The 24,455-nt window shown below is 48.0% G+C and overlaps 1 protein-coding gene across 2 annotated transcripts; it reads left to right on the forward strand.

The window, feature by feature from the left end:
• The first annotated feature begins 41 nt into the window (after positions 1 to 41).
• Positions 42 to 23,229, forward strand: ALDH9A1 (aldehyde dehydrogenase 9 family member A1). 2 transcript variants are annotated; one of them, XM_059146734.1, is made up of 11 exons: positions 42 to 282; positions 2,240 to 2,385; positions 5,987 to 6,116; positions 6,853 to 6,987; positions 8,320 to 8,516; positions 9,263 to 9,403; positions 11,469 to 11,657; positions 12,046 to 12,133; positions 16,484 to 16,694; positions 20,073 to 20,185; positions 22,527 to 23,229. In XM_059146734.1, the coding sequence occupies exons 1-11, from the start codon at positions 102 to 104 to the stop codon at positions 22,619 to 22,621; spliced, it is 1,626 nt and encodes a 541-aa protein (XP_059002717.1). In that variant the 5' UTR covers positions 42 to 101; the 3' UTR covers positions 22,622 to 23,229. The 2 variants fall into 2 exon arrangements, with proteins under 2 accessions (XP_059002717.1, XP_059002718.1); XM_059146735.1 differs by having other exon boundaries at positions 44 to 282; positions 16,553 to 16,694.
• Positions 23,230 to 24,455: the final 1,226 nt, after the last annotated feature.

Here is a 24,455-nt window from a genome sequence, read left to right on the forward strand (position 1 = left end):
TCGCTGCCTGCCCAGCCACTCCCGGCCCGCCTCTCTTCTCCCGCAGGCCCCGCCCCTGCCCGCGGCCCCAAACCTCTGCTCGTCTGCCGCGCGCGTCCCCCATGTTTCTCCGAGCCCGCTCGGCGGCTCTCGCTCCGCTTCTCCGCACCCTTCGGCCTGTTCCTGTTGCGGCCATGAGCACCGGCACTTTCGTTGTGTCGCAGCCGCTCAATTACCGCGGCGGGGCCCGCGTGGAGCCGGCGGACGCCTCGGGCACCGAGAAGGCGTTCGAGCCCGCAACCGGTAACGGGACGGAGAGCGGGCGGCGGGGCCTGCGCGGCGGGCGGCGGGGGCTGCGGGGGCTGCGGCCGTGCAGGGGGCGGCGGCGGGGCCTGGGCGCGGGTTGGCGCTTCCCCGCCCCACTCTTGGAAGTATTCTGCCCTGAACCTTCATTTAGTGCGTTGGGCAAACGTTTGCTGGGCATACGTGAGTGGAGAACAGAGTTAGGTGTGCAGGCAGCTGAGTGCTCCGTGCAAACACGAATGCATCTGGACGGGGACGGGAGGGGAGTCTAGGAAACTGGGACAGCTGGTGAGTTGCGTCTGGGGGCGGAGGGGTCGTGGGTAATGCTACAGCGGCTTGAGAAGAGTCTACAAAGCCAGGGTGCATGGGTTGTGCCCCTGTTCGCTATTAAAGTGTATTCAACTTTGCGCACAGAAGAGAATTAGGATTTCCAGAAGGACGCAGGTGGAAACATTAGTGTGGAGAATGGAGAGGCATGCGCAGATGACTCTAATGAGCATGAATGAGGACTGTGTTGCCATCTCCTAGCCTTAAACTATTTCTGTGCATGAATCAGAATTGGGGAAGGGGTAAAAAGGCCAGCTTTTATCCAGTGCTGGAAGTTGCCAAACACTGCTGGGCCCTGGGTTTGCTCTGAGAATTCTGAAGATCACACAGCCAATGAGGAAGAGGTTTTAGTTTTGGATTGTGTTTGTTTTGCTGAGCTTTATGGAATATTTGTGGGGAGAAAAATGTAAATGTTTTGTGCAAACCAGAATGGCCTGTAGCCAGAGGGACAAAACTGGATTGCAAAGAACTGCAGACTTTAGGATTGATCAATCCCATTGAACCACACAGCACTAGTAACCTTAGAGCAGGAAGGAGCCCCAGGGATCCGCCCGGACTTTGCTGGAGGAAACAGCCCCTCCACCCCCATCCCCATAGGCCTATAGGAGAGAGAAAAATTGCTCTTTATTTTAATTACCATCCTTAGCCACTGCCCTTACCGACTGGTAATTCAAATTTGTAGCAGAAATTGCAGGCTTGTGAAATCTTTCTGGAAAACGCAGAAGTTCTTGGTGGAGGGAAAAGGAACTGCCAATTTGGGGTACTTAAAGAATTCTTGTTGGTGGAGTCAGTCACAAGCCTTGATATGTGAGGTTCATATTTTGCACCGGGATATAGGGAGTAAGGTTGGAGTAAGAAAAGGAGAAACCGGATTTTTTTCCATTTGAGAAAAATTTTTTCTTGTGTTTAGGGATAAGCTTTCCTGATGTTGTTGTTTATTAACCATATTCATGAAGTGTCAGCATTATGATATGATTTATGTAGAATACAGAGCGGAATATAAAATCAGAGTTTAGGGGCGCCTGGTAGCTCAGGTCATGATTTCAGGGTTCTGGCATCCAGCCCCGCCTCGGGGCTCTCTGCTCAGCGGGGATCCTGCTTCCCTCTCTCTCTCTGCCTCCCTCTCTGCCTACTTGTGATCTCTCTCTGTCAAATAAATAAATAAAATCTTAAAAAAAAATAAAATCAGAGTTCAGAGCCCAGGAGACTGAGGACTTTGAACTTCAATTTCGCAAGACCCCTGAGATTCTCAAACATTGTTAAGGAGGGTTGCAAAACCCAGCTCAGCTGTGAGATAGGGGAGGACGTAGGATAGGGTTCTTAACCTGAAGTTCATGCTGTGCTTAGGGGCAAGGGACACGCTCTCTGTAATTCTCTGATGTGCTGACATATGTTTTTCTAGAGAGAAGTCTGCAGCTTTTATTAGATTCTTAAAGGGTTCCGTTGCCTCAGAACAGAGTGAAGAACCGCAGGCATCGGGGTGGTCATGAAGTCGGGCCATAGTTAAAAAACAGGAAGGGGGTCACTACAAGGCAATGTGGATACATAGTACTTCCTTTAAACTTGAGATAACTTGAGATAACTTTAAACTTGAGATAAACTTGAGATAACACTGTATTTCCTGTTACAGGCCGAGTGATAGCCACTTTCACTTGCTCCGGAGAGAAGGAAGTAAATTTGGCTGTCGCAGATGCAAAAGCTGCCTTTAAAATATGGAGGCAGAAATCCGGCATGGAGCGCTGTCGAATTCTTTTGGAGGCTGCCAGGATAATAAGGGTATGTTTCACTTTCTTTCTCTTTCAGAAATGTCCCCTTGGAGTTGCTCTGAGGGTTCTCTGTGCTGATCTGCCATTAGACTTTGATGCTCTGTTAGGTGATGCTTTTTTTTTTTTTTTTTTTAAAGATTTTATTTATTTATTTGACAGAGATCACAAGTAGGCAGAGAGGCAGGGAGAGAGAGAGAGAGGAGGAAGCAGGCTCCCCGCTGAGCAGAGAGCCTGATGCAGGGCTCCATCCCAGGACCCTGGGATCATGACCTGAGCTGAAGGCAGAGGCTTTAACCCGCTGAGCCATTCAGGCGCCCCTAGGTGATGCCTTTTTTGCAGAACTGCAGAACATTTCTGTGTGCTCACCTGGGTATATGGGACATGATTTCTTTAAGTAATTGCTGTCTGGATCTTGGCTCTCTCTCTGACCTCTCCTTTGGCAGGTTGTTTTCTCTATCTTTGTTCTAACGTGTCCATTGCAGCTTGTCTCCTTTTTAACTCTTTGTATTTGTTTCCAGTTTCCTTTTTCCTCTGATGACTCTACCACTCTATTTTCAGGTACATATTCTACTGTAATTGCCTGGGAAGATTTTGTAAATTTATAGATGTTTCCTTCTTAAAAAACAAAGTTAGGGTGAACCTGGGTGGCTTAGTCAGTTAAGCAGCTGACTCTTGATTTCAGCTCAGGTTGTGTTCTAGGGATTGTGGATGGAGCTCTGTGTCAGGCTCCGTGCTCAGGGGGGATCTGCTTGAGCGCCTCTCTTGCCCTCTGCCGCACCTCTGTCCTCCCTCCTGCTCACATGCTCTCTCTCTCTCTAAAATAGTGACAGAGTTGGGGTGCCTGGGTGGCTCAGTGGGTTAAAGCCTCTGCCTTCAGCTCATGTCATGATCTCAGGGTCCTGGGATCGAGCCCTGCATCGGGCTCTCTGCTCAGCGGGGAGCCTGCTTCCTCCTTTCCTCTCTCTGCCTGCCTCTCTGCCTACTTGTGATATCTTTCTTTTTTTTTTTTTTTTTTTTTTTTTTTTTTTAAACATTTTATTTATTTATTTGACAGACAGAGATCACAAGTAGGCAGAGAGGCAGGCAGAGAGAGAAGAGGAAGCAGGCTCCCTACAGAGCAGAGAGCCCGACATGGGACTCGATCCCAGGATGCTGGGATCATGACCTGAGCTGAAGACAGAGGCTTTTAACCACTGAGCCACCCAGGCGCCCTTGTGATATCTTTCTAACAAATAAAATCTTTTTAAAAAATGAATAAAGACAAAGTTAAAACTTCCTACAGTCTTTTTACAAAATTTTTATTTATTTATTTTGAGTAATCGCTACACCCAACATGGGGTTTGAACTCATGACCCTGAGATCAAGAATTGCATGCTCCACCAATTGAGCCCCTAAACTTTTTAGTCTTTTTTTTTAAAAAGAATTTATTGATTTGACAGAGAGTGAGATAAGGAGACACAGAGCACAAGCAGGGGGAGCAGCGGAGGGAGAGGGGGAAGCAGGCTCCCTGTTTAGCAGGGAGCCTGATGTGGGACTCGATCCCAGGACCCTGAGACCATGACCTGAACTGAAGGCAGAAGCTTAACCACTGAACCATCCAGGTGCCCCACCTTTTTACAGTCTTAAAAAGCAGAAGGACTAGAGATGCTCATTACAAACAATTAGAAGTCTCGGAAGCATGTACAGCAAAATATGAATCGTGGCTACCTCTATGAATCGTGGCTACCTCTGAGTGGTAGAACTCTGGTGAGTTTTTGTTCTCATAAGTGTGTTAAGTCAGAAACTCTGACATATATGATAATTACCATAATTGCAAATATATATATATGTGTGTGTATATACACACACACATAAATATATACATGTATATAGTGACAGGAGACATGAGTTGCTGGATTAGATAATTTTTTTTTTTTTAGGATTTAATTAATTTATTTGAGAGTGAGAGAGTGCATAAGCAGAGGGGAGGGGCCAAGGGAGAAGGAGGCTCCTCACTGAGCCAGGAGTCCAACATGGGGCTGGATCCCAGAACCCTGAGACCATGACCTGAGCTGGAGGCAGACGCCTCACTGACTGAGCCACCCAGGTGCCCTGAGAAGGATACAGTTTGTCACTCACAGCAAAATGCAGCAGTGAGAGTGGTACATTAGCGCTAGTTTTCTGAGCTCCAGGCCTCGAGGGGAGAAGCAGTGAGAACCACAGGTTACCCTGTTGCTTGCAGAGTTGCACCCCAGGAGGGGAACCCTCAAGTTCTGAGACTCAGTTTAGACAGGAGCTGCTCTCACACCTGTGCCTTCCCTCCCCTGGAGTGAGAGCAGTGACTCACTGAGCACATCTCCTCCGGGGTTCAGGGGGAAGGTGTTACCAGCTTTACTGCCCTGGGAAGTAAGCAGGTGTCTTCAGAAATGGGAAGCAGTGAGCTTTGCCTCTGCACTTCCTTCTGGGCACGTCTGTCCTTAGGAAGACACTGTGTCTACCTTCCAAGGCCTTTGTGTCTCCGCTTTCCAGCGTCCTCTGCTCAGAAAGCCTGGGTCACATGGAGATGTGACAGGGTTCATGGAGAATTTCCTCTCAACGAAGTGTCGTTAAAAAATTTCTTCTGTCGTTAAAAAATTATTTTTAATAGACCGAAAGTGGTAACTCAAGCAGATAATTTATTATTTTAGTTTGTGTTTTAGTTTTCCTAGTGCATAAGCATTTAGGATTTTGTCCTCTTAAGAATTGGCCCTTTGGGCCCCTGGGTGGCTCAGTCGATGAAGCGTCTGCCTTTGGCTCAGGGCATGATCCTGGGGTCCTGGGATCGAGTCCTGGTTCTCCCTCTCGTGCTCCCAATTCCTTTGTGTAGGCCTTGATTTCCATCTGGTGTCATATTTTTTCTGATTGAAGGAATTTCTTTAGCATTTTTTTTTCCTTAAGATTTTATTTATTTGAAAGAAAGAGTGAGTGAGGAGCACACGAGCAGGGGGGAGGGGCAGGGGGCGAGGGGGAAGCAGACTCCCGGCTGAGCAGGGAGCCCGACGCGGGGCTCCATGCCGGGACCCCGGGATCACAACCAGAGCCGAAGGCAGAGGCTTCACCAACTGGGCTACCCAGACGCCCCATCAAACCGTTCCATCATGGGTCTCAAATTTGCGATGATTAACTTGAGGGGAGGATACGGCAGCTGTTCGCAGCCTTAAGAGACGGAAAGTGGTGACTCAAGCAGATGATTTATCATTTTAGTTTGTGTTTGAGCTTTTTCTCTCTTCCAAATGTAACAGCGCTGCTCCTTTCATTTAAAATGCAAGCTGTTCCCATTTTTAGAAATTGTGCAGTGTATTCTGACTGTTGACTATGGGGAGATGTCCAGTAATATAGATGTCTTTTCTTTTTTTCTTTTTTAAAGATTTTATTTATTTATTTGACAGACAGAAATCACAAGTAGGCAGAGAGGCAGGCAGAGAGATGGGGGGGGGGGGAGCAGGACTCCCCGCTGAGCAGAGAGCCCGATGCGGGGCTCGGTCCTAGAATCCCGGGATCATGACCTGAGCGGAAGACAGAGTCTTTTCCCCACTGAGCCACGTGGGCGTCCCTATATATGTTTTAAATCTAATCTTCGGTTTTACCCAAAGGAACGGAAGGATGAGATCGCCACCGTGGAAACCATCAACAATGGCAAGTCCATCTTCGAGGCCCGCTGGGACATCGACACTTCGTGGCAGTGCCTGGAGTACTACGCCGGCTTGGCGGGCTCCATGGCCGGTGAGCCCTCGCCTGGCCCCGGGGACCACGGGCGGGCGGGTGGGAGAAGCAGACCCCGGTGAACCGGGAGACAGACGTGGGGATGAAGACAGCCCTGGGATAACAGTCCTGGGCTTGTCACTCTCCACGTGGGTGACCCTGAGAATGACTTTATCTTTCCTTGTTGAAATTGTCTTCATGGGTGGTCATGAGGGTTCAGTGAGAAAATACACGTAACGCACTCTGCACGGCTCCTGAGCCAAGTGGTTAAAAAAAACATTACCATGTTTACTAGTTCTGCCTAATGAGCAGAAAAGGTTTCGTTTCGTTTTGTTTTTGACTCTGTGAGGTTTGCTGTAGCTGGTGTTGGATGGTCGCCGGCACCCCGCAGGGCTGTGGGAGCCAGAGTCTGCGGTGCGGGTCCGCCAGTCCCCATCTCGTTGCCTTCAGGTTTACCTGCTCGATCCTCTAAGGTTTTAGAGACTTACATTAAGTCGAGTAAACGTGGCTTTGAGGGACGTGTGGGAGTCTTTCTTGGAGAGAATGTGCGGAGGTGCGCACACAAGTCCAGAGTGAGCCTTACAGTGGAGTCGGGGAGCGCCGGTGTGCCGCGGACAGCAGGAGGCTGGGGACAGCGGGAGGCCACGGACAGCGGGAGGCTGGGGACAGCGGGAGGCTGCCGAGGGTGGCACCCAGTGTTGGCGGCGTGTCTGGAAAAGCAGTCCTGTGTTCCCTGTGACTCCTGCTTCCCTCTTAGGCGAACATATCCAGCTCCCAGGCGGCTCCTTCGGTTATACCAGAAGAGAACCGCTTGGCGTCTGTGTGGGAATCGGTGCCTGGAACTACCCCTTCCAGATCGCCTGCTGGAAGTCTGCGCCCGCCTTAGCCTGTGGTAAGAAAGAAGGATTCTTCATGTGGGAGCCATCATTCTGGCCCTTTATTCTACCTCTCACCTCTTCGTGCATGCGTGCCTGTGTGCACATACACATGCATACACACACTCCTTCACACACTCACACTGCATGTCAGAAGGGCTGCCTGCCTTGGGGCACCTGAGGCCTCAGAGGACGTGTGTCCCTTCCTGCCCTGTTGCTCTGGGACCCGGCAGCGTGGCTTATGCACACGGATTGCGTCTATATTATTCCTGCTCTTACTTTATTTCTTTTTAAGATTTTATTTATTTATTTGAGAGAGAGAGAGTGCAAGCAGGGAGAGAGGCAGAGGGAGAGGAAGAAACAGGTTCCCGGCTGAGCAGGGAGCTGGATGTGGGGCTCGATCCCAGGACCTTGGGATCATGACCTGAGCCGAAGGCAGAGGCTTCACTGATTAAGCTGCCGAGGCGCCCTATTCCCACTTTCTTTATCGAATTTATTTTTGTTACGGAAAAGAAGACCATTAATTTTGGTCTGGGAGGTCTTATTTTTTTACTGTCAAATTGATGTAGATTGATGCTCCTTTTAAGTTCTCTTCCTTTCTGCACAAGAATTGTGGGATGAATTTCTGTGGAGGGAGTCACATTCGGGAGTTTGGCTTCACTTAAGAAGCAGAAGGTAAACTTCCTCCTTCATAAGACAAATGATAAACAAGGCTTCCGTTAGAGAAACTTCAGCTAGCTGACTGAAAAAGTTTTCTCATACTATTTAAAGAGGAATCAGTGGGAAAAGATGATTTATTGTATCTCAGGAAAAAAAACCCTGACGTTAAGGAAAGCACTGGAGCTGGGACACTATGTGGAAATGCAGCTTTCCTCGTGTCGTGCTTTGTGCCCTTCTGCTTTCTGCAAGTTCCCGTGCGAGGCCGAGGCAGCTGGGACAGGAGGAATAGAGCTGAGTCACTTAGCTTTGGAGACTCATCAGAATTCACCTTTTGGGTCTTCCATTTCAACTTTTGTAAAATGGGAGTGAGCACAGCACTTCCTCCTGCTATGGCCTGCGTTAAATGAGATAATAGATGTGGAAAGGCCTGGAAATGCGAGTGTCAAGTGTTCCTGGTTGAGCCTGGACCAGTGCTGGCCTGGGATCAGCCCATGGCAAGGAGCCAACGTGGGAGGAACAAGCTGGGTTTACTTACTCGTACCGGTGCGGGTCTAGGAGTTGATGGGGGCTGGGGGGGCAGGAAACACTTGGAGTTGTCTTTGGCTTGTTCTCCTGTCCTGTCCTGTCCTGTGCTCAGAGGATCACCGGCCTCAAGAAGCCTTATGTTCTCACATCTTGGGCTCGCGCAGGTAACGCCATGGTCTTCAAGCCGTCTCCCTTCACGCCGGTGTCCGTGCTGCTGCTGGCCGAGATCTACACGGAGGCCGGCGTGCCCCCGGGGCTCTTCAACGTGGTGCAGGGAGGGGCGGCCACGGGCCAGTTTCTGTGTCAGCACCCCGACGTGGCCAAGGTCTCCTTCACTGGGAGTGTGCCCACCGGCTCGAAGGTGAAGATCACACCGGCATCGGGTCCCACAGACGGCGGCGTCGGGCCTGCCCGGAGTCCGCGTGGGAGGCCTCGCTTCCGATCTCACCCGGTCCTGGGAGGGAGCCCGTGGGGATCGGGGCGGAGAGCGGAGAGAGGGCTGTCCGCGTGGGGCGCCGGCAGGGCTGCGGCGGGGTGAGGAGAGCGGGAGGCTGGCGGCCGGTCCCCGAGCGGATGGAAGTCATCAGCTCCTGCCCGTGCCTCAGAGCGCGGGGTCTGGGCTGCCACTTGAGTCCCTGGTGTCTTAGGGCCTCTGTAGCAACCACCGCAGAAGGAAGGGCACTCGCTCAGCTTATTTCTTATTTCTTTTTTAAAAATAATTTTTACTAACATATAATGTATTATTTGCCCCAGGGGTACGGGTCTGTGAATCATCAGGCTTCCACACGTCACAGCCCTCACCAAAGCGGTTTATTTCTGATGTACCGTTTTGACCTTAGCTCTCAGCCTCGAGCGCAGTAATAGTAGTGAGAGTTTCCGCCTGTGACATGGCATTTTGAAAATGCGTTCCCTCTCCAGAATGTCTGGTGCAGTCCTGCGGACTCTCCTCCGTTCTGGAAGAGGAGGAGTAGGCCAAGGGCCGAGACCCTGACAGGAGCAAGGCTGCAGGTGGTGCGCAGTCCGAGGGGCCTGGAGGCTGAGGGTCTGGCTGACGCCGTGTGCTGGTTGTACGCGTGACCCTCCTGAGTGTGCGTGTTCTTCTGTCAGATCATGGAGACGGCAGCTAAGGGAATCAAACCCGTTACCTTGGAACTGGGAGGCAAATCGCCCCTGATCATCTTCTCGGATTGTGACATGGAGAACGCTGTGAAGGGGGCGCTGATGGCCAACTTCCTCACGCAGGGCGAGGTATGCACCTGTCCCGGGCAGAGGGGTCAGAGGAATCTCACCCCTTTGTCGAACAGCATGTTTTAAAGCTTTTTGTTCTGAAATAATTTCAGACTCACAGAAGTGTTGCACAGAGAGGGCGAAGAACGCCCTGTACCCTTGAGCCGCCTTTCTCAGATGTTAACATTTTATCACGTTTTCTTTGTCATTCTGTTTCTCTTTCTATACCTATGTATGCATTTATTCTTATTCTGAAGTGTTTGAAAGTTGCAGACTTAAGATCTGTAACTTTTACATTCCTGTGTGTATTTTCTGGAAACAAGTGCATTCTCTTACTGAAGCACGGTGCACTTAGTACAATCAATGACCTCAGGTAGAGTATCTCACTCTGCAGCCCCATCTACATATTGTCATTTTTTACAAAAGATTTTATGTATGTATTAGGGAACACGAGCAGGGGGAGGGGTAGAGGGAGAAGCAGGCTTCCTGCTGAGCAGGGAGCCCAATGCAGGACTCGATCCCAGGATCCTGAGATCATGACCTGAACTGAAGGCAGATGCTTAACCAACTGAGCCACCCAGGCATCCTCACATAATGCCATTTGCTTGATACTAGTCCTTTTAGGAGAAACAAACAAAACAAAATCACAGTTTCTTTTTTCTAGTCCAGGATCGAATCTGGGAAGGAATGTTGCATTTAGTTGTGTCCCCACAGCCTCTTTTATCCTGGAACAGTCAGCTGTTCAATTGTTTTTATTTTTAGGACCTTGACTTTTTTTTTTTTTTAAGATTTTATTTATTTATTTGCCAGAGAGAGAGAAAGAGAGTGAGAGCGCACAGGCAGACAGAGTGGCAGCAGAGGCAGAGGGAGAAGCAGGCTGCCCACAGAGCAAGGAGCCTGATGTGGGACTCGATCCCAGGATGCTGGGATCATGACCTGAGCCGAAGGCAGCCGCTTGACCAACTGAGCCACCCAGGCGTCCTGGACCTTGACATTTTTGAAGAATAGAAGCTATTTATTTTGTAGAATGTCCCTCATTTGGGGTTTGTCTGGTGTTTCCTTTTGCTAAGATTTGGGTTATGGGTTTGAGACAGAAAGCACCTCAGAAGTCATGTTGTGTCCCTCTTAGTGGTTTGGCTGACTCTGCTGAGGCGCATCTTCTCTGGGAAGTCACTGTGTCTCCCTCTGTGGGAAGACAGGTCACAGAGCAGACCGTGCGAGAGGATTCTGTGCCTCCCTGGGCTCTCCCCCCACTAGTCATAACTCCCTTGGATGATTTTTGCTGGAAACACTTTATTTTATGGGGGTTCCCAAATGGTAATTTCCTAGTTCTGTTTTTCTGCATTTATTAGTTCAGTCTCCTCTGTGAGAAGGAACTTTCCCTTCTCCCATATTTTTTCCACTCATTTATTTTTACTATTACGGACTATGGATTCTTCCTTCATTCTATGGATTACAGTCCATTTACTGCCATCATTTATTTTGACCCTCAGATAACTGCAGATTCGACTCATGGCATCTCCCGTGACCTTTTGATATGTCTTCCTTGTTTTGTGAACATGGGTACTTGGCTCTGTTTTTGGACTTTGTATCTGCAGTTCTGATAACATTTGAACAGTATTTGTGCTCATGTTCTACGGGAGGATCTAAATGGTCATAAATGATTTCTGATTTTAGAGACAGAGAAGTTAGTTGTGAAATGCCTCAGGTTTTCACTAGGTTCAAGCCCTTCGTTTTTGGTCTGTTCTTCCTCTCCTGTCTCCTCCTCCTCTTAAAATACACAGCCCCAGCGAGCCTCTGACAGGAGGCAGTAGGAGAACTCGTGGGGGGTCTATGAACGGCCTTGAGGAAATGTAAACAAACAAAAAGCTAGAACTTTCCTCAGGAACAGCAGGCGGTTTCTTTGCTGAGAGGGTGGTATGTCCACAATTCCATGGGTAATTCTGCCCAGGACGGGGATAATTTTTAGAGTTGGAACTAACCTTTCAAAAAGGCATACTGTCTCTTTTAAGAGTAAAGCTGTTGGATTCTTCCCTCTTCTCCTTTTCCTTCCCTGCACACGTACAAATTTGTGTCTGTCCTTCAGGTTTGTTGTAATGGCACGAGAGTATTTGTGCAAAAGGAGATTCTTGATGAATTTACAAGGGAAGTGGTGAAACGGACCGAGAAGATCAAAATCGGAGATCCCCTTCTGGAAGATACGAGGATGGGTCCCCTCATCAACCGCCCGCACCTGCAGCGAGTCCTCGGGTTTGTTAAGCTGGCAAAGGAGCAGGTGCGAAACGGGTGGAGATGGGCTGGGGCGAGGCAGAGGGGAGCCTTTCCACTTCCCTGTGCTAATACCCGCTTGGCTCGCGATGTCACAGTGTCCTCGGCTCTGTTCTGTTTTGTCCCTGCAGTGGAGTGACGAGGCGCTTGCCCAGGACACACTGAACGTTTCAGGGATGCATTTCAGGGTTGTACAGCATTGCAGGTGGGGGGGGCAGAGGGATAGGGAGAAGCAGACTTCCTGCTGAGCAGGGAGCCCAATTTGGGGCTTGAACCCAGGACCCGGAGATCATGTCCTGAGTTGAAGGCAGATGTTTTAACCAGCTGAGCCACCCAGGTGCTCCAGGGTTGTACATTAAGGAGAAAATAAGCATTCTTCTTTTCTTTTCGGGCAGGGTGCTAAAGTGCTATGTGGTGGAGATGTACACGTGCCCGAAGATCCCAAACTGAAGGACGGATATTACATGAGACCTTGTGTACTGAGTACGTCCCCTTCCTGTTTGCTTTTAAATGTTTGAATTAAGTGTCAGAAAAGGATATTTATAAAATATGTATACGGTATACAGCAAGTGTTGGTAAACCACGACCTCATTACTCAGATTTAAGGAGTAGAAGTTCTTCCTTACCTCCCATGTGGATGGGAGTGTGGATTAGTTTCCTTCCTCTTGGACGGCACCGTGCATTAGTTTACCTGAGACTTAACTGGGTCGACACCTGTTGTTCTGGAAGCAAGGAGCTAAAAAAAAAAGGAATGTCATGTTTGATAAAATAATGAATTTTGTTTCTGAGGAAAGTTGCTAAAGAATATGTTTTTCTTTGAACAATATGTCATCAGTATAATAAAACCAGTTTGTCAGACAGTCTGGCAATATTTTAAAAATTTTGTGATTTAATAATTTTTAGCACGTCCTTTCAATCTTAAACATCTCCTGGTTTGGACAGACAAGTGTGTGGTCGTCCTGCTGTCCTCAACCCTTTTACTTCTCCCCCTACCTCAGAGGTGCCCACTGCTCTAGGTCATGTTGTTGTGCTTTCCTCTGTTATGTTACAATATATCTTATATCCCTATATGCAATATATCTTAATGTCCCTATAAAAATATCAAGTAGTTTCATGGCTGTTCAATGTGGTACTAGAGGTCCTAGCCTCAGCAATCAGACAACACAAATGAAAGGCATCCATATCGTCAAAGAAGGAGTCAAACTCTCACTCTTGGCAGATGATGTGGTATTCTATGTGGAAACCCAAAAGATTCCACCCCAGAATTGCTAGAACTCATACAGCAAAATGGCAGAATATAAAACCAGTGGACAGAAATTAATTGCATTTCTATACACTAACAATGAGACAGAAGAAAGAGAAATTACAGGGTCAATCGCATTTATGGTTGCACCAAAACCCGAAAGATACCTAGGAATAAACCTACCCAAAGAGGCAAAGAGTCTGTACTCAGAAAACTATACAACACTCAGGAAAGAATTTGAGGAAGACACAAAGAGATGAAAATATGTTCCATGCTCATGGATTGGAAGAACAAACATTGTTAAAATGTCTATGATACCTGGAGCAATCTACACATTCTGGGAAATCCCTATCAAATACCATCAACTTTTTCCCACAGAAATGGAACAAATAATCCTAACATTTGTATGGAACCAGAAAAGACCCCGAATAGCCAAAGGAATGTTGAAAAAGAAAAGGAAAACTGGTGGCATCACCATCTCAAAGTTCAGGCTCTATTACAAAGTTGTAATCGTTAAGACGGTATGGTACTGGCACAAAAACAGACACACAGATCAGTGAAGTAGAATGAGAACCCAGAAATAGACCCTCAGCTCGATGGTCAACTAATCTTTGACAAAACAGAAAAGAATGTCCATTGGACAAAAGACAGTCTCTTCAATAAATGGTGTTGGGGAAATTGGTCAGCCACATGCAGAAGAATGAAACTGGACCATTTCCTTACACCACACGAAAATAGACTCAAAATGGATGAAAGACCTCAGTGTGAGACAGGAATCCATCAGAATCCTAGGGGAGAACACAGGCAGCAACCTCTGACTTCAGCCGCAGCAACTTCTTGCTAGACACATCCTCAAAGGCAAGGAAAACAAAGGCCGAAATGAACTACTGGGACTTCATCAAGATAAAAAGCTTTTGGACAGCAAAGGAAACAGTCAACAAATCAAAAGACAACTGACAGAATGGGAGAAGATATTTGCAAACAACATATTAGATAAAGGGCTAATATCCAAAATCTATAAAGAACTTACCAGACTCAGCACCCAAAGAACAAATAATCAAGAAGTGGGCAGAAGACAAGAATAGGCATTTCTTCAAAGAAGGCATCCAAATGGCCAACAGACAAGGTGGAAAAAATGTTCACATCACTTGGAATCAGGGAAATACAAATCAAAAACCACAGTGAGAGATCACCTCAAAGCAGTCAGAATGGATTTTAAAAAAACTTTTTAAAAAGATTTTATTTATTTATTTGACAGAGAGATGCAGTGAGAGTGAGTACACAAGCAGGGAAGGCTTCCCGCAGAGCAGGGGGCCTGATCTGGGGCTTGATTGCAGGACCCTGGGATCCTGACATGAGCTGAAGGCAGACACTTAATGACTGAGCCACTCAGGCGCCCCCAGTATGGCTAAAATTAACAACAGCTGTTGGTGAGGATGCAGAGAAAGGGGAACCCCCTTATGCTGTTGGTGGGAATGCAAGCTGGTGCAGCACCTCTGGAAAACAGTATGGTGGTTCCTCAAAAAGTTGAAAATAGAGCTACCCTATGACCCAGTAACTGCACTAGTAGGTATCTACCCCAAAGATACAAATGTAGTGATCTGAAGGCCCTGTACCCCGATGTTCATAGCAGCAATGTCCACAACAGCCAAACTACAGAAAGAGCTGAGATGTCCATTGACGAATGAATGGATAAAGAAGATGTATATACATACAATGGAATACTATGCAGCCATCAAAAATGAAATCTTGCCATTTGCAATGATGTGGATGGAACGAGAGGGTATTATGCTAAGTGAAATAAGTCAATCAGATTAAGACAATTATATATTCTCACTCATAAGTGGAATTTAAGAAACAAAACAGGAGGATGCCTGGGTGGCTCAGTGGGTTAAAGCCTCTGCTCAGGTCGTGATCCCAGGGTTCTGGGATTGAGCCCTGCATCAGCTTCTCTGCTCAGCAGGGAGCCTCCTTCCTTCCTCTCTGCCTACTTGTGATCTCTCTCTCTGTCAAATAAATAAGATCTTAAAAAAGAAAAAAAAAAACAGGAGCATAGGGGAGCAGAGGGGAAAAATAAGATGAGATCAGAGAGGGAGACAAAACATAAGAGACTTAATCATAGGAAACAAACTGAGGGTTGCTAGAAGGGAGAAGGGTAGGGGAATGGGGTAACTGGGTGACGGGCATTAGGTGGGTACAGAAGGCATGAACACTGGGTGTTCTCTAAGACTGATCAGTCACTGACCTCTGCCTCTGAAGCTAATACACTATATGTTAATTTCAAAGTTAAAAAATAGTAAAAAAAAAATCAGTAGTTTCATAGGCTTTAGAAAACTATATACAGATCGAATCATGTGTGATTCCATTCCTTACACCTTGTCTAGAGGACAGATGGAGTGGATCTTTGTCCCTAAGGTTGACAGCGGTTTCCCTTTCCAGCACTTGATTATCTGACGCATTTTAGCCTTAAGCTCTCACAAAAAAAAAAAAAGATCCGCTGAGGTTTCAAAGCTGTGAGCCTACTATCCACACCGTAGGTTAGCTTGTACTTGTTAAGTGAATAGGAAGAGCTTACAATATATTTTTAGATATAAATAAAAAATAGGGATTAAACAGTGGTGTGCGTGGTATTAGCCCAGATGTATTAAAAAATAAATGTATGCATGGGAGAGAAAAGGAATGGAGTTTGCATCCTGACATTAACAGTGGGTTTCTCTGGTTGCTGGGGATTAGAGGTGATTTTTGTTGTACTTGGTGCATTGCTGAATAGGCCACGTTTTTACAATGAGGGAAAAAAAGTTATGCTTAAACAGGCTGTGAACCTGGGCAAAGAACAGGGAGCTGACCAAACTAAGGTTTATTCCTGTGATTCTGAAAGCCTGGTTTGTGGTCCCTGACGTCCGTGTCGCTTGGAGAACATGTTTAAGGGGCCGATTCCTGCCTCCCGCCCTCAGTATAACTCGCAGGGAGTGGGGCCCAGCGATCTGCTTTTTAATAAGCCCCCGGTTCATTTTTATTCGTATTAAAATGTGGGGGTCACAACAGAGTCTGGGTTAATTTTTGATCCCTTAAGATCTGGAGGCTAAAGTACAGCAGATGTTCTGTCTCGGATGGGAACCTGCCCTCCCGCGCGGCACCTGCTACTGCAAGCCCGCTTCAGCCCCGACTCTGGGACAGGGAAGTCACTGCGTACAGAGCCACCCAGTGTTACCAACCCGCAGGAGGTGATAAAGTATTTCCTGGGATGCTTGGGTAATTTAATATTCTGGCCAATCGTTTCCCTAAATGTCATATGTGGATTACCGCTTTTCAGAGAATTAGAACATAATGAACTATCCTGAAGCACAGCCTGAGAGTTATTTATTATATCTTTAAGAGAGTGCAGGTGTCCCCAAAGTAGAGTGTGACATACAGGTGACCAGAGTGCTTTTTGTACTTTGTACACCAAGGTCTGCCACCTCTTGATGCAGACTTGTCATCTTTGTAGATCCGTGAGAAGTCGTTTGCAGACCTCGCGGCTGGGCTGCAGCTGGTGTTTTGAGCAGGGTTCTCAGACGTTCTTAGGGTTGTGTGTTTCATCGTTACTGCAGAGAAGGCGTTTTCAAGCGCCAAGCACGGTAACCCGTCACTGATGTCTGGCTCTGTTACGATGTTTGCAGCTAACTGCAGAGACGACATGACCTGCGTGAAGGAGGAGATCTTTGGACCAGTTATGTCCATTTTACCATTTGACACCGAAGCTGAGGTCCTAGAAAGAGCCAATGATACCACTTTTGGCTTAGCAGCTGGGGTCTTTACCAGGTACGTGGGGAAGGCCACCTCAGACAGCTTTGCAGGAACAGGGGATGTATGCCGGATCTGCCCAGAGAGGCCACTGCTCTCATTTCCTCTCTGGAGTTGACGTTTCATCAGCATTTTCTGCTCTAGGTGAGGTCCAAAGGTGCCGGAGACCTGACCGGCCAGAGCCCCCTGCTGTTGCATTGAAATTGACCTGTAAACAGTGTTGATGAACATTCTGTCCTATTTCATTCATTCATTGAACTAACATTAAGATTCTGATCTATGTAAAGCATCAGGTTGGGTGCCTACTGAAAACCTGCATGTCAAGGAATTTAGAAACCTATAAGCATATAAACACTGGGCAGTATTCTCCAAAAAGGTGATTTTTTTCATGACTTTATAGTAGTTCCTATTTGGAATGCTTTGCAAAATATGTGGGCCTTTTTTTCGTGTAGTCTCTTGTTTCCAGTTGTGACTCTCATAAGTAAAATTGTGATTAGTATCTTATACATAAACATCAACCACTATAATACAAGTAAAAAGTGATTTGGGAGTATAATTTCCTTGAAAATGATTGCAGACGGCTTGACCATATTCAAACTTTGATTAGTCTTTGGCAGTTTTGGATGGTTCTCTGGGACTGCTTTATACTTTGGAATCATTTTATACTGCTTTATACTTAGAATTATGCTGACTCACTTTTTTTATAGCTTTGTGGTGAGGAACCTGGGAAAGAAGACCCAGGTCCCCCTGGAGGGTTTGATGAATGAAACAGTGTAGGGGCACCTGGGTGGCTCAGTCAGTTAACTGTCCTCCTTTGGCTCAGGTCATGATCCCCGGGTCCTGGGATCAAGTCCCACAGCTGCTTCTCCCTCTCCCCCTCCCCCCTACTTGTGTTCTCTCTCTTTCATTGTCTTTCAAATTAAAAAAATCTTAAAAAAAAAAAAAAAAAAGAACCCTGAAGAAAGAAAAGATTGAGGAGCTGTCGTTTCGTTTGCTTGTTTCTTATATTTGAGTAGACTTTATATTTTAGAGTAATTTTAGGTTCAGTGCAAAACCGAATGGAAAGCAAGGCACAGAGGTTTCCCATAAACCCTGCCCCCCCCCCCAATCATCAGCGTCCCCGTCCCGAGGGTGCGTTGGTTATAACTGATGAACCTACTTGAACGTACTGTAATTACCCCAAGACCACAGTGATGTCAGGGGTCCTTCTCGGTGTTGTCCAGCCCATGGACTTGGACAGCGGGATCCACCCTTACGGGAACTCTCAGAGTCCTGCCCTCTCAGGAGCTGCTTTCTTCATGGCGAGGACTGGCTGGGTTAAGTGTCTGTTCTCTGCTGCCGCAGGCCGGGCAGAGGCTCTCATAGAGGGTGACTCCAGCACACCGCTCCTTTTTTAACAGCTGTGTAGGATCATCTGCACCATATAATTTACCCATTTAAAATGTACAATTCACTGTTTTTTAGTGTATTTACAGGGTTGTGCAACTGTCACCATAATCTAATTTTAGAACATTTTCAGCATCCCACGAATAGGAGCAGTCATTCATTCCTCATCGTGCTCCCTCCCAGGCCCTGGGCACCCTAACCCACCTGCTCCAGCTGCGGATTTGCTTGTTGTGAATATTTCGTATAAATGGAATCATACAGTACGTGACTTTTTGTGACTGGTTTTTTTATTTCTGGTCTCATTTAAAATTTTATTAATATAACAACACATTTTTATAATGCCTCATATATATTATAGTGTACACATAGTATTTTATGCTTATGTCCACAAATTTTATGTTATATGTAGCAGGGAGTACATGAAAATTCTCACGAAGGACCTGTATTGCTAACATTAACCGATTTAACTCAACCACTTATATATCACTTTAGCTACCCAAGTAATTGTAAGTATCAGAGTATTTGGACTGATGGACATAAGTCAGTACAATCACTGATGAAATGTTCCACTTTTCATCTCAGTATCTGATGACACGATATCTTTTTTGGTCTATTAAGATTATTTTAATCCAAATCATATTTATGATATACATATTTGCATGGGTTATCAAACTTGGAGTCAGAAATAGGTTGAATACTATGTTAACAAAATGCAAAAGATAGAGATTAGATCATAATGTAGATTCTATACCCCACCGATCTATATAATATAGGCCAAAAAACATATAATTAAAAATGTTTTCTTTTGTTTTTTGTTTTTTTTTTTTGACTGGCTTCTTTGACTCAGAATGTTTCCAGGGTTCATTTATATTGTAGCAGGTGTCATTACTTCCAGAATACTATGTATGGATACATCTTGTTCATTCACCTGCTGGACATTTGGATTGTTTCTACTGTTTTGCTCTTTTGCATCATGTCTCTGTTGACACTTGTATCTGAGTCTCTGTGTGGTTATGTTTCATTTCTGCCTGGGCTGCATACCTTGGGGCGGAATTGCTGGATCATATGGTGACTCTGCTTGACTCTTTGAAGCAGTGCTCAACTGTTCCCCCAAGAGGCAGCGCGGCCTCTTGGGGCAACAGTAATGACGTGGGAGGGGCCAGTTTCTCCACACCCGGGGCATCCCATGCTTCTCTCCGCCTTTTTGGTTTCCACCATCCTGGTGGGTGTGAAGTGGTGTTTCAGTTAGGTTTTTTTTTTTTTTTTTCTTTTAAGATTTACTTATTTAAGAGTGAGCATGAGCAGGGGGAGAGGGAGAAGCAGACTCCCTGCTGTGCAGGGAGCCTGATGTGGGACTCGATCCCAGGATCCCGGGATCACTACCTGAGCTAAAGGCAGATACTTCACCTGGCTGAGCCCCCCAGGCTCCCCCTCAGTGTAGTTTTGACTTGCATTCTCAGGAGTTGTCTTTTTCACTTTCTTGATAGTCTCCTTTGCAGTACAAAAATTGTAAATTTTGACCAAGTCTCATCCTGTTTCTTTTCTTTTTGTCTGTTGCTTTTGGTATCATGTCTCAGAAGGCTTTATCTAACCCAGGGTCCTGGGGACTTATTCTTGTTCTTCTTGAAGAGTTTTATGGTTTTTTCTCTGACATTTTAGGTCTGTGATTCATCTGAGTTCATATTGATGAACTCAGTTTAGTATAGAAAGGGAGTGACCTTCCTCTTGGTGGACGTCTGGGTCGGCAGCTGTTCCAGCACTGTTTGTTAAAAGGACTCTTTCTCCCAAAGTGTTTGGCCCCCTTGTTGCTGCGACCTATAGATGCTTTCAGATGAGACTATAAAGCTCAGGTCCTTCTCTCTTTTGCAGGGATGCCACAAGATTTTAAAACACAGTGAAGAAACGAGAACTTGGCAATTCTTTGAGACCTTTAGAACCGGTAGCCTAACTTTTCCTGTTGGAGCAGGAGCAAAGCTATGAATAAGCAGCTTGTTCTGTTGCGTTTCACAGGGACATCCAGCGCGCACACAGAGTGGTGGCCGAGCTGCAGGCCGGAATGTGCTTCATCAACAACTACAACGTCAGCCCTGTGGAGCTGCCCTTTGGAGGATACAAGAAGTCAGGTGAGGAGCCGGCGAGTGCAAAAGCAAACCGGGCCTCTCGGGATACTGGTTGTCATTCAGGCCCTACGGGCCAGCTTCCCAAACCGGGATCCAAACATACTATCCGAAAAGTATCCTGATTCCTGGTTCTCCCCAGACCCACCAGAGCAGTCTCTGGGAATGGAAGCCAAGCAGCTTTTTCTCCCCGCAAAAGCCATCCAGAAGGTTCTGACATGTGTGTAGCCTAGCTTGTGAATGGCTGGTAGACATCTCGAAGAAGTTTCTCTCATGGGTGGAATTGGTTTTTCTTCATGGTCTGTGGTCGCTGGAGGCATAAATCCGCTCCGCATGTTCCCTTCTTGGGGTGGTCATTGCCATCCACTGTGGAGTGTATATGGTATTTAAGATTTTATTACTTATTTGAAAGAGACAAGAGTGTGTGTGCAAGTAGGGGAAGAGAGGCAGAGGGAGAAGCAGGCTCTCCGCTGAGCAGGGAGCCCGATGCGGGACTCGATCCTAGGACCCCGAGATCATGACCTGAGCCGAAGGCAGATCCCCAGCTGTGGAGTTTTTAGAGGTCAAGTGGCTCTGACGTCTCTGCAGGCAGTTATTAACTTGTTTTCAACAGCAGCCAGAGTCACTAGAGTTGCCCTGGACGCCATCCAGGAATGCGGTCCCTCAGCTGCCGCCCGTTGCTGACGTGGACGTGGTCAGTCAGGCGCGCGTTACCGTAACAGCGTGTGTGGAGGCCCGACGTGTGAGGAGGAGCCTCGAGGCGGCCGGGGCAGAGCCCTTCCTCCGAGCTTCTCTTGGAGCTTGTTGCCTGTAAATGTTCTCCATAGTCTCCCCACCTTCCCCTGAAGATCGGTTTTGACTGTGGGGGCGCCACGCGAAGAGCCTGGGCCCTGGCCTCTTGGCCCGTATCCGTGGCCATGACAGTGTTAGCGACATCCAGAGCCTGAGGAGAGCGGACGAGATGGTGGCTGTTGGGTTTATGTTTTGTTCTTAGCCTGGCATTCCCTCGTCACGCTCCTCTGACCCCCCTCGTCCCTGCGCGGGCCTAGAGGAGCTGCGCACACGGGCACAGAAAGCAGACGGGGCACCGGATGCTGCTTTATGAAGACGAATGTCGGTGCAGGGAAAGGTTTGGAATCTGCAGCAAAGGCCTCAGGGCGGTCTGTTAGGCCACCTCTCCCTTCCTCCCGTTGGCGTGTTCGGATCCGTGCGCTCAGCTCGTCTACCTGGCATGAGAGAGACTAACATGGCCAGATCGGAGGAGAAGCAACCTGGGCGACCCCACCCAGCTAGCTCCGTGCTCAGGGTGTGGAAGGGGACAAAGGCCAGGGCCACGCCTTGCCAGGGCTGTTGTACACATCCCCTGGAGGCGTGAATGTCCGGGGACGTGGCCTTACCCTGTGGAGGCAGACCTGCGTGAGCCTGAGGCCGGGTGCCCCAAGAGGCCAGGGATGCTGGCCCTGTGGCGTGTGACCTAGTGACCCGGCTACCTGCAGAGTCCCCTGGTGTTACGAGTTGGCAGGGTGGGAAAGCAAGCTGCTCTTAACAGATTTGGTGTAAGAAAAGGTTAAAAAATCTCTGTTGTAGAGTCAAGTTTTCAGTGAGCGCCAACTTTTTTTTTTTTCTTAACGATGTATTTATTTTAGAGCGAGCTCGTGCACACTAGTGGGGGGAAAGGTAGAGGAAGACAGAATCCCAAGCTGACTCCCTGCATTCTCCACATTTTGTTGCAAAGGTGGCCTTCCCCATTCGGACCTGTGCAGTCAGGTCTGTGCATCTCTGTTTATTTCATAATCTCAGGTTAGTTTATAGGGTTAGCTTTTAAGCAATAGAAGCAATCTTTCTTTTTCTTTTTTTTTGTTTTTGTTTTTTTGGGGATTTGAGAGAGAGGGAGCAGGGTCGGGGGCAGAGGGAGACGGAGAGAGACAGAATCTGAAGCAGATGGCGGGGCTCCCTCTAACGACCCTGAGATCAAGACCGGTGGAGCCAGGCAGGCACCCCAAGTTAGCAGCAGCTTTCGGAGGTGTCCGCCGGTTGTCGTAGGGACTGTTTTCACACTGAATGGGAAAGCCTGAACGTTTTCAGATCTCAACCTGGAACGGTAGGTATGTAAGTTCAGATTCCTAACGTAGAGATGAGACATGGCTTTTTCCCTGTCCCCTCCCCAAAGGCCAGTGGGTCCCTTTTCCCCCTGCTTCGCTCCATCGCTGATCAGAGCAGCAGAGGACTTCATCCCAAACCTTGTGGGTTCTATGTCCCTCCCCTGCTGGGGTCAGCCAGGCCTGTCCTTGATGCTCCCCGAGGACTTTTCAGTCACGTGGGTCATCCTCACCCTTCTTCCTTTCAGGGTTCGGCAGAGAGAACGGCCGCGTGACAGTCGAGTATTATTCGCAGCTGAAGACTGTGTGCGTGGAGATGGGTGATGTGGAGTCTGCCTTTTGAAAATGGGCGGCGTGGCCGGGGCGGAGCGGGGACCGGATCTCCACGGGACAGGCTTCTCCCACACTGTGTCTTTTGGGAGAAGAGATTGGCTCAGTGTTCTTCATGTCTCAGTCCCCCTTCCTAACTGAAAATGTGCCCAAGTGCCTTTTAGATACTAATCAAGGAAGCTATGGTCGTGCTCAAAGCACTGGTCTGTGAAATCTTTCACCTCCTTCCGGAGAACAGAGAGAGGGACCGGGGTCATCCTTCTCTCACAGATCTGAGCCACTGATGATGCTCGGGCTCTGGTCTGCCTCAAAGAGCTATTTCCCAGTTAGGCTCCTGGTGGAGTAAGTGGACACGATTTCCTGCTCATTGACATGTTTACGCTCTGGGCCCTTGTCATGTCATTGAGAAAGCCCACGGTCGGGGTCGTGATGACAGACAGGGTCACGATCTGACGATGGTTACCTGCCGAGGGAAGCACTTTTCCACTCGGTGCTGGTAGAGGAAGTCAGTCCCCGGCCCTCGCAGGACACATAGCCTGCTCTTTTTTTTTATATATACAGACTAGCTGTATGCTACTGTAGCACACGAAAAAGAAATAAATTACACGGTTAATCCCTTCAGCTTCGTGTTTTAAAATGAACCCCGTCTCCACAGAATGCTAGTCTGCAGAATAGGGCTGAAGTTCCATATGGAAGGCCAGGGCTTTGTCCTTTGCACTCGGGACACAAGGCTGGGCTTCCGTGGCTGTCATGAATGCTGTGGCCCCGGGGAACTTGAGGCTCCATGTCCTTCCCTGTCCTGACACACAGTGCCTGTCTTTGCAGAGCCGTCAGGCCATGGGAACGTCTCAGCCTGTCGTGGGGGTCCTCGTCCTAGGGAAACAGTTTATGTGTATGAGCTGCGTGAGTCAGGTTGTCCAGAGATACAGCGGAGTAGAAAAGGGAGCAGGCAGGTGGATGTAAGGGAAGATCTATTAGATTTATTAGAAGAATCGGCTCACGTGGTCATGGAGGCTGAGAAGGCCCCCCATCTGCCATCTGCAGACCCGTGAAAGCGGGGCCTGTGATCCAGTCCGAGTCTGAAGGCCTAACGACCAAGGGGGTGGAGGGTCTAAGTCCACGTCCCGAGGCCCGAGAACCGAGAACTGGGCACACTGGCGTCCGAGGGCAGAAGACAATGGGTGTCCCAGCTCAAGTAGAAATCAAATTCCCCCTTTCTCCATCTTTTTTGCTCTGTCTGGGTCCCGAACAGATTGGGTGATGCCCACCCACACTGGGGAGAGACATCTGCTTCCCTCAGTTCACCAATTGCTGGTAACTTCTGGAAACCCCCTCCCGGGCAAACCCTGGAGTAGGGGCTCTTTAGAGCCCAAGAGGTTAGTCAGGTTCCCTGGTTGCTGCCTCCTGATGCATGAAGCTTCACCAGCAGGGGGCGCCCGTGCTTCCCACACTGTGTGCTGGGCGGGCCTGGGGTGCACCGTGCAGTCTGGCATGCAAAGGGCCTGTGCTGTGGTTTGATCTCAAGAACTTTCTGTGGGAAGTGCTATCATTATCCCCATCCAGCCAGGTGAACTGAGGCTAAGGGAGGCTAATAAATCTGTCCCCAGGGCACACAGCTCCCTGCTGCGGGGTCCTCTGCGGTGCAATGTGGAGTAATTAGACCCGAATGGTTCTCTGTCTCCTACAGCAAAGGCCAGAATCTGTTTCTCCACAGAAATAAACCGACTCTGGGACATACAGTGCTAGACGAGCAGTGAGGGGCAGTACTTACACCAAAAAATTTTTTTTTTCTCCATGAGACAAAGGAATTGAACAGAAAGTAGCTGTTACTCTCCGCAGCAGAGATG

This window comes from Mustela lutreola, chromosome 14 (genome assembly GCF_030435805.1).
Source record: "Mustela lutreola isolate mMusLut2 chromosome 14, mMusLut2.pri, whole genome shotgun sequence".
Taxonomy (NCBI): domain Eukaryota; kingdom Metazoa; phylum Chordata; class Mammalia; order Carnivora; family Mustelidae; genus Mustela; species Mustela lutreola.